At 40.6% G+C, this 9876-nt stretch overlaps 1 protein-coding gene across 1 annotated transcript in view; it reads left to right on the top strand.

Moving 5' to 3' along the window:
• The first annotated feature begins 1980 nt into the window (after positions 1-1980).
• psmb7 (proteasome 20S subunit beta 7) overlaps positions 1981-9876 on the top strand; it is an 8973-nt gene continuing 1077 nt past the window's right edge. Inside the window, exons 1-6 of the mRNA XM_089021039.1 lie at positions 1981-2126; positions 3752-3845; positions 6103-6200; positions 8664-8804; positions 8919-9034; positions 9866-9876. The exon at positions 9866-9876 is cut by the window's right edge and continues 48 nt beyond it. Of these exons, the coding sequence (XP_088877165.1) occupies positions 2065-2126; positions 3752-3845; positions 6103-6200; positions 8664-8804; positions 8919-9034; positions 9866-9876 (522 nt within the window). The 5' untranslated portion in view covers positions 1981-2064. The remainder of the gene's footprint in view (positions 2127-3751; positions 3846-6102; positions 6201-8663; positions 8805-8918; positions 9035-9865) is intronic.

Genomic DNA, 9876 nt, shown 5'->3' with positions numbered 1-9876 from the left:
TCATGCAATACTACAGTTCTTCTCTGGGCACCCTGTCATACGCTTTCTCCAGATCTACGAAGACACAATGCAATTCCTTCTGACCTTCTCTGTACTTCTATATCAGCATTCTTAAAGCAAACGCTGCATCTGTTGTACTCTTTTTTTTTTTTTGGCATGAAGCAATACTGCTGCTCACAAATGTTCACTTTTGCTCTTAGTCTGGCTTCAACTACTCTTTCCCATAGTTTCATTGTATGGCTCATCAACTTTATTCCTCGCTAGTTACTACAACACTGCACATCTCCCTTGTTCTTAAAAATGGGCTCAAATATACTTCATCTCTATTCTTCAGGCATCTGCTCACCATCTAAGATCTTGTCGAACAACCCAGTCAGAAACACCACTGCCATCACTCCTAGACACTTCCATACTTACATTGGTAAACCATTAGGCCCGAGTGCCTTTCCACCCTTCCTCTTCAGCACCCTCCTCACTTCATCCTTGCTAATCTTTGCTACGTCTTGGTCCAGAACAGTCACATCTTCTAGTCTTTGTTCCTTCTCATTTTCCTCATTCATCAGTTCTTCAAAGTACTCTTTCCATCTTGCCATCGCACTACTGGCATCTGTTAATACATTGCCATCTCAATCCTTAATCATCCTAACCTGCTGCAGGTCTTACCATTCTTTCTGTCTTGCCAACCTGTAAAGATCAGTGTCTCCTTCCTTGCTGTTCAGCCTAGCACACAAGTCATCATAGGCCTCTTGATTGGCTGTTGCCACCTTTGCTGTGTGCTGTATCTCCCTGTACTCCTGTCTACTCTCGTCCGTCCTCTCAGTGTCCCACTTTTTCTTTGCTAACCTGCACCCCCCATTCCACTACCAAGTCTCATTATCTATTTTTCTTCCAGTTGATACACCGAGTACTTCCGACCTGTCTCTCTGATTACGTTCATTGTAGTTTGTAGTATCTGGAAGAACATCTTGCCCACCCAGTGCTTGTCTTAACTCCTTCCTAAACTCTATCCACCTCTCTCTCGGCCTCCAATCGGTCATGGCTGACCACGGATGACTGTCCGTGGATAGTGTGCCTGGGCGGTGCATTATGGAAAGCAGGTTGTCGCCTATGCAGCTTGCTCCCCCTCTCCACCACGCTGACTGGACCAAAGTAACAGCTGGGCTGATACAATTTTGAGGTCAGTATGGTCGCAGGAGCTGCCGGAAAGGTGGCGGATCTCGCCACCAGACCGCCTTGGGGGCTCCGGTCCGGGTTGAGTTCGGGTTTACTCCCATAGGAACTGCCGGAAGGGGGGTGGGGTTCACCGCCATACCGCCTTGGGAGGTTCCACTCCCATGGAGACTCGTGGATGGCGGGGTCGTCTTTACACCCGTGGAGGTCTATAGGACCTACCCACTGCCACCTCATTGCTTCGATAAAGCTTCAGATTCCCATCATATACATGTTAAATTTCAGAAATCATAAATCGGGGATTTTTGTACTTTTTGCGTGTTAAAATAAGGTGAGTGTTACAAAAGTGTAAATTAGAAGTAAAAAAAGAATCACAAAAATGCTTTCATTGTTTATTATACATACAATTAGTATAAAAAATGTATTTTGTTTTTTACATTTTATTTTGTTTTACCTTACAAATGAAGTATAATAGTCAAAAAGCTCACCCGCAGGAAAAAAAATATCTTGTGACTGTAAAGTGTCCTTGAGAGTTTTGAAAGGCGCTTATAAAAGAAATGTATTATTATTATTATTATTATTATTATTATTATTATTATTATTATTATTGTTGTTGATGTTGTTAATATTATTATTATTATTATTATTATTATTATTATTATTATTATTATTATTATTATTATTATTATTATTATTATTATTATTATTATTATTATTATATCGCGAGTCTCCCGACCAAATCGTGACACTTAACATGGATACCATCACTACTGTGAACATTTTTAAAAAGAAACTCAAAACACCAGTTTGCCAACCAAAGAAGAAGAAGAAACGAAGAAGGAGGAGGAGGAGGAGGAATTGGAGGAGAGGAAGAGGAAGAGGAACAAAAACAAGATGGCGTCCTTAACAGCTCGCTTGCCAACCTCCGGTGGATTCACATTTGAAAACTGTAAAAGGTAAGCGTTGTTGCCCGAAAATCGATATTAACAACGGACAATTAAAGACAACGTAAATGGTTAGTCTATTTAACGCCTGCTCACATTTGCCCAGTGGTTGTCGCTTGTTTTGTTTTCTTTTCGATGAGATGACTAAGGCTTTTCGCATCTTGGGCACGCGCGTTGAACGCGGTGGCTCCACTTCCGAGTTTCGCTATTAACGCCACCAAAATGTTGGTATACATTGGGTGCAAGGATCAGTTGAGGAAACGTTTCAGTTTGTTCATTGAATCTGGCAAATCCCAAGAGTTTTTTCAAGAGAATGTCGATTCTCGTTTTAACAATCCCGATAGCGTAATCGGTTTAATGCAAGAATGATCAAAATTGTTTAACTGCCTTTAACGCCAGCAGTTTCACAAAGTATCCAAACTGCTACTGGCATCATCTTGGGAAGCCCTTTCGAATAGGGGCTGGTTATTTTGCTCTGACTGGCAACTCTCCCGTGAATCGGGGTTGTTTTTATAATTTTAACGCGATTACACTAACTTGGATGGTCACCAATACGTAATTTGGTTGTATCGTAAATTATTTTGCTTTGAGTCGTGTGCAGTGCGCGGATCCCGTTTCCTTTCACGCGGTGAGATATAATCTTATAAATTGATATAAATATATAAGTATCTTAACATCTCAACTTAATCTTTTTTTTAACTGCAAAGCTAATAAGTTTGTAAATGTGGTGTCAAAATACCTCAAATTTTGTCCTCAATAACTCCTCTCACAAAAAGCATATTAATCATTGGATTGGATTAATCTTTGTTAGTCTCGCAGTGGCGAAATTTACAGTTCACAGCAGCAAAGATATGAAAGTAAGAGGAAAGGAAAGAAGTAGAAAAACAAATACAAGGCAGCCACTCTCGCTGCGCCAGTGAAAAAACCCCACTAAATAACAGATCATGTGACACAACACAAAAGACAGCCATTCAATCGTAAGCACTTTCTGAACCGTCTTTGTTGCATGAAGCAGTTCTAGATGAAAGCGGAGAAGAGCAAAGCGACCTTTTCACCAGTGGATCAGAGACGTCTGGGTGGAATGTGCACATTCTGCTACAAGCTAAACGTTGCGAGAAAAAAAAGCTGTAGCATGCGTTAACAAAAAGAGACTGTCTCACATCACCTGTATCACGTAAATCCGCTTCAATTCCAAGCCGGGACAGTTCCTCATACGCATCAGCGCTCTGCGCTGACGCTCCTTTCTTCTCATCGCGGGCTTCTCAAGCCATGCATCCATCTAGCCGCAAACTGTCCAACAGCACCGACCGACCCTTTCGCTGAACAAAGCAGCGCTGAGGAAATGCTGCCCATTACAGGTGCAAAAAAACAATCGCCCCAGAGCTTTCCAGCGGCACCGGCATTCCTCCAAAATCAAAAATAGTGCTGGCATATTCATGCTGCCGAACAGGCGCAACCGCTCAGCACAGCTCTTGAGAGTACTAGCTGATTTATGGCTGCCTACTCAGGTGCCATATTGGACTTCTTCCCTTTCTAACCCTAACTATATGTAGATTATTCTATAAAATTTACCACTCGTGCCTATTTCAAAATATTTAATTTCATGATGTTTTTGAAGCATTTTTTTTATTTTGTAGAAATAGCTTGCTGGAGAAAAAAGCAAATGAAGCCGGCTGTCATCTACCGGCTGCTCGTAAAACCGGAACAACTATCTGTGGTGTTGTGTTCAAGGTAAGTGGAAAAATTACTAAAATCATTCTGTATCACCCAAGTATGCGTGCGTTTGTGTGCATGTGTGTCAGTCCACATTTGTATTTTCTTTCAAACATTGTTTCGGTCCAACTTCCCATCAGCATACATACAGGTAACATCCGACTTACAACCGGGTTCCGTTCCGACAAAACAGTCGTAAATCGAAAAGTATTCAAAATGGCTGACGCGAGGTTTATACGACAGGATAGGAAACAATGTTAATCTGTTGTTTTTAAGATACATTTTCTATTGAATACTATTAAATACCAAAATGTTGACAGTTCATTTTTAAATCTTATAATTTTTGGTGTCATTTTAATCATTTTACATTTTGTATTATCGATCTTTATTACGGTGTCGGCGCACACGCTTTCGGCTGACCCTAATACGCACGGCTTCCCACGCATGCGAGCTGTCCAAAAATTGCTCTCCCTGCTAACGGAGAAGCCAGAAGAGGTCAGCCAGAACACACGCTCGGACTGAGGCGGACGCCAAAGCAAAAAAGGTCTACCGGTTGCCCCGCGCCGACGTGCGGCCCGACCCAGGCGCCGTCTGCAATGTCGCCTACTTGTTCGATATTGTCACGTTCGGATTGACAGCTGAGAGTGGGGCCATGCCTCCCCGCTTCCACCACAGCGGGAACGAAAACGGGATGCTGGCAACTTGTATTTGTACTTTGTATTACCCTGGACATTCTATATCTTTGTCCGCCCACATCCCGTAATTATATTATCTTTCGGGATTGTTCCTTTTCTGCACCACCGTGTGCGAGTTGCTTTTCGCCATTGGCGTAGTATGCGGGTCGGGTTTTTCTTTGCCCGCCCCTCCCACTCGTCGTTTTTGGTATTATTTATTTTTTATTATTCCCCTGGTCTTCTTTTTGGGAAAATCTCTCTTTCAGCTTCTGGGTGTTCATCTCATTCTGAAGATTATTCATCATATTATATTCCTCCTCATCTTCTGATACATTGTCCACTTCCTCTTCTGAATCAGTTGTCTTGCTGGATATCAGAAAAAAATCAACTCGAGAGCCTCTTCCATGTCACAATGTACAATCACAGCGTCAGCACACAGAGAGTTAGCAGTCCTGTCGTATGTGGCACCCTTTGAACCCCTCGAAATCCACAAAAAAGGAGTTCTGCCGTAAGTGAGAATGCCACCTATCTTGTCTGGTTTATGTATGCTACTGTCTTATTCACGTGCACAAACATTGTTTTGAGACACAACTAAGACATTGAAATGTTCTGTAGTGTGTGTAAAACGGAATGACCTTGATTTTTAACTCGATTTGCCTCATGGGTCATTTTGACCCGAAGAACATCTTTCTACTTTTTTTAGCTTAATTGGAAATTTGAATAAAAAAACAGTTTGGGGGCGTTCTTAATACATTGTTGGGGCATTTTGACCCAAAGATCACAGGAGGGTTAAAGGACAACCGACGTTACTTTTTTGTTTCTTAACTGACATCAGAAAAACATTTTATAGCGTCTAAAATACACAAAACACCAATAAAAATGACTTAAAGTGTCCAAAATCTGCAACTACTTCAAAATGAACCCGGAAGTGGCCAGTTTCAGAAGGTCCCGCCCCCAGTTCGTGACGTCACGCCAAGACGTCTTGCCTTCCTCGAGAATCAAAACAATGGCTTCACATTCGGAGAATATGCTTTCTTGTTACTTGTCCAATTATGAATATGATTCAAATAGTTCTGAAGAGGAAAGCATACATGTTTGCAATCGATGAAAGAATTTATTCCGTGCCATTTTGAGGTATCTGGGGGCAGGAAATGTAGCACAAAAAGAGGCAGAATATGGCGACAAGGCTCCTGTAAGGAATTAATCAGCCCGTTTCCACAGGTTGATTAATTCCTTACATGGAGCTTTGTCGTCCTCTTCTGCCTCTTTTTTAGTGCTACACGAAGTTTTCAGACCAGCCAAGTACAGCCAAATGCATTGACGTGATGGAAGGACTGCTACAATGTGTCCTTTTTTCGGTCAGGGGCGTTCCTTCAGTGACGTAACGTACAGACTCGTCACCAACTCAAAAACAAGACTTCCGGAATATTCAGCGCGAGTCTTAAAACGTAAAATATAGCTATATGCAGTGGAATCTTTGTAAAATACGCTCAGTTGAAGTCATTTGAAGCCATTTTACAAATTATGGACACAACTTGTCCGGAGACGTCGGTTGTCCTTTAAGATGAATTAACTGAATTTTAAAATATTCTGTTTTTCAGGATGGTGTTGTCCTTGGAGCTGACACTCGAGCCACCGAGGGAATGATCGTGGCTGACAAGAACTGCTCCAAGATACACTACATCTCACCCAATATTTAGTAAGTGATTTTAGAGGTTTGGGCTTGAAGAAACTCTCGGAGAGTCCACAGTTGAGCATTTATAAGAATAACTGCATTTATGCAAAATAAAATGTACTGGTGTCAGCCGTCTTATAAGACACCTTATTCAGGGCTCCCAGATGTCCGCTGTTTAGTGGAATTGTGCTATTTTTTTGCCGCCAAAGTGATATTTTCTTTTTTTCATATAAAACTTCTTTTATTTATGTATACAACCGCTAAAGCATTTGTTTTGAAGGGTGATAGGATGATCAGAATGCGTAGTGCTTGAGTCGGAATGCTTTCGTGTGTTTTGGTCGATGTCGGTTGTTTCCGTTGCCAATCAGGATCGCTTGGGAGTAAAATACCACGAGACTATGCGCGATGAAACGAGAAAACAAATATGGCAGCTCCCTTACCGCGCTTTTCGCCAGTAAACTTGCGCTAAATATCGTCACATTATTGGTACTTATATGTTTAATGTGTTAATAGTATAGACAGTGGAGGTTAGATATACATAGATTTTGTTTTTACGTAAAGCTTACGTGCCCGTGTGATTGCTCGCTCGGGAGAGCACACGGCTTTTCACATTGTAAAGATGTGGAAGAGAGGAGATATCCTACACAAGAGTGATAGTAGAATGGTGACGTCTCTGGATGGACGGGTAAAGAATTTGTGGAATTGGGCATGGTTAGAGAAACAAGTCGTCGGATGCCCGTTTTCAGATTTCATATTGTAACATAAAAATCCAGGGAAAGCCCTTTGCAGTCTTTGTGATGCAAAAAAGTGATCAACTATGGTGGCAAAGGTTAGCTTTTACTCAAACAGCATTATGAGGGAAGCAAACATGCAGAGAAAAAAAGATTGAGAAAGAAGAATTACACACTACCTGGTGAGTCATTCGAATTCACAAGTTATTATTCTAATTCAGGAAACTATGATAGGGCATGTTTATTCCTGTTGAGCTGTAATACCATGGTTTTAATTATGATTTATAAGACTAAACTAACTAACTTGAATAAGACCTGATGCCAAAGTTGGTGGAAAACCTCTATAAACATAATACATTGTACAGTGACACCTCAACTTACGAACTTAATTGGGTCCCAGACAGAGTGTGTAACGTGAAAAGTGTGTATCTCAAAAAAAAATCCCCATAGGAAGCCATTAAAATGGGAATAATCCGTTCCCGGGTTTCCATAAAATATAGTTTTCAACTAAATAATAATAATAAATAATACATTTTATTTCAAGCGCCTTTCAAAACACCCAAGGACACTTTACAATAAAACAAAGCACATAACAATAAAACCATAAGTAAAATGATACATAATAAAATAGCAGATAGAACTAGACATTGAAAGCAATTTTAAACAAGTGGGTTTTGAGGTGAGCCTTGAAAATAGGGAGGGAGTCAATATTGCGGATGTTGGGTGGAAGAGAATTCCAGAGTTTGGGAGCAGAGCGGCTGAAAGCTCTGCAACCCATCGTGGTGAGACGGGCAGAGGGCACATAGAGGTGAAGGGAGGATGAAGATCTGAGAGACCGAGAGGGAACAGAGATTTGAAGCAGGTCAGAAAGATAGGGAGGGGCAAGGTTATGGATGGCTTTGAATGTAAACAGAAGTATTTTGAATTTGATACGATGTTTAACAGGTAGCCAGTGGAGTTGCTGGAGGACAGGGGTGATGTGGTACACACAACATACCTTATTCTATGTATAATAAATGTGCTATTGTATTGTAATGAAAGAAATACACTGCATTGTATCATAAAGTCACTTTATTTACATTTATGGCTTGATGGAATGGCGTTGGAGGTCAAAGGGAAGTGCTGTTTGGAAAGAGGTGCATTACATGAGGACTGTAATTAAAGAAAGTTTTACCTTTTTGATGGTCGTTGATGGCTTATGGAAGGAGAGTCACCTTCCATAAGGACTGTTGGTAACTTAACCTCTGGTGCTGTTCGGTCGTGTGCTTCCGCCGAAGATCACTCCGCCAGCCGTGGTGGGTGTGTATTATGAAAATAGTGCTTATTATAAGGTTTAATTTTCATAAATTTGACGTTTGTAAGACGAAAAGTTAGTAAGATAAGGTGTTTGTAAGTTGAGGTCTCACTGTATTTGTATAATTATGTAGCAGATATTTAATATGCAATCTTGCATTCATAAATTTAAGGCCCCCTTGACCCCCGGCTGATCTGTTTCCTTTTCGTCCATTTTAATTTCCCTTGGCTGGGATCCCTGCTTATTTCATTTTCCCTGCAGTGGGTCCTATGGAGAATGATGGACCACGTGACTACTCTGTTTTAGGATGCTGCCTCCAGATTGACTACATTACAATACAGTATAATTGAATTCAACCACATTACAATATAAATGTATTCAGATCATTTGTATTTGTATTATACGCGCATGTGTATTTGAATCTCTGTCATCGTGTCATCTTGTCTAATTTTAATGATACAGCTGTTGTGGTGCTGGAACGGCTGCCGATACTGAAATGACCACTCAGATCATTTCCTCCAATTTGGAGCTCCATGCCCTCTCCACAGGCAGACTGCCCCGCGTGGCCACTGCGAACCGCATGTTCAAGCAAATGCTCTTTAGGTATATACTACATTAATGTTATAATTTTCCAATTCTCTTCCAATCTGATTTTTATCAATCTTCATATGTACATGAATGTGTATGCGTATTTTTGTTGTTGTAATTTTTTTTCAGGTATCAAGGCTATATTGGTGCGGCTCTGGTTCTTGGTGGAGTGGACTGTAAGGGCCCTCATCTTTATAGCATCTACCCTCATGGCTCGACGGACAAGCTTCCTTATGTCACTATGGGTAGGCTTCACAACAAAAACCTAATTTTTTTTGTTTCCTAACTGACATCAGAAAAACGTTTTACAGCATCTAAAATACCCAAAACATGCAGGCTGATATTTTTAGTCAAACGCAAAACACCAATAAAAATGACTTCAAGTCACCCAAAACTGCAGAGATTCATTAAGTCCCGCCTACAGTTCGTGACGTCTCGTCAGGAAACTCAAACTGCCTTGCTCCAGAATCAAAAAATGGCTTCAGAGAGTTCAGATTCGGAAAAAGATCCTTTCTTGTTACTCATCCAGTTATGAATATGATTCAAATAGTTCTGAAGAGGAAAGCATAAATGTTTGCAATCGATTTAAAGAAGTCCTTCCTTATCAATTCGAGTCGTGTAAGCAAAGCGATGAAACTGGTGAAGGACATGACATGAAGCATATATGAAGCTCTGTGAATAAGCAATATAGCATCAACTTGGGTGATATGTGGCATATAAGGACATGAATAACAAATAATAAGCTACAAGATGTCAACATCAATGGTGATTGTTTAATGGTTGGGCATGCAAAACGTTGTTTAAACTTTCAAGATGAAGAGTTACGAACTTGAATGACAAATATGGATGGCGAGGCCTGATTCCACTAAGCATCTTAAAAATGACTTAGTTATCACACCTCAAAAGGAGAGCAATTATTTGAACAAATATACTCTGTCGGATTTGATCAAAAAAAGGTTAAAAAACAGGCATGGAAAAAAAAATCTTTCTTTGGTTTGGTTCTGTTTCCAAAAAGGTATTGCAATTTCAATGCTCTCTTTCCCTTCAACCTCCATTGTTTTTTTTTTCCCCACAAGGTTCTGGATCC

This window comes from Hippocampus bargibanti, linkage group LG18, assembly GCF_051943395.1.
Source record: "Hippocampus bargibanti isolate YZ-2025 linkage group LG18, ASM5194339v1, whole genome shotgun sequence".
Lineage (NCBI taxonomy): Eukaryota > Metazoa > Chordata > Actinopteri > Syngnathiformes > Syngnathidae > Hippocampus > Hippocampus bargibanti.
Note: the sequence above shows the minus strand (reverse complement) of the source record. Positions and strands in the feature narration are given on the sequence as shown.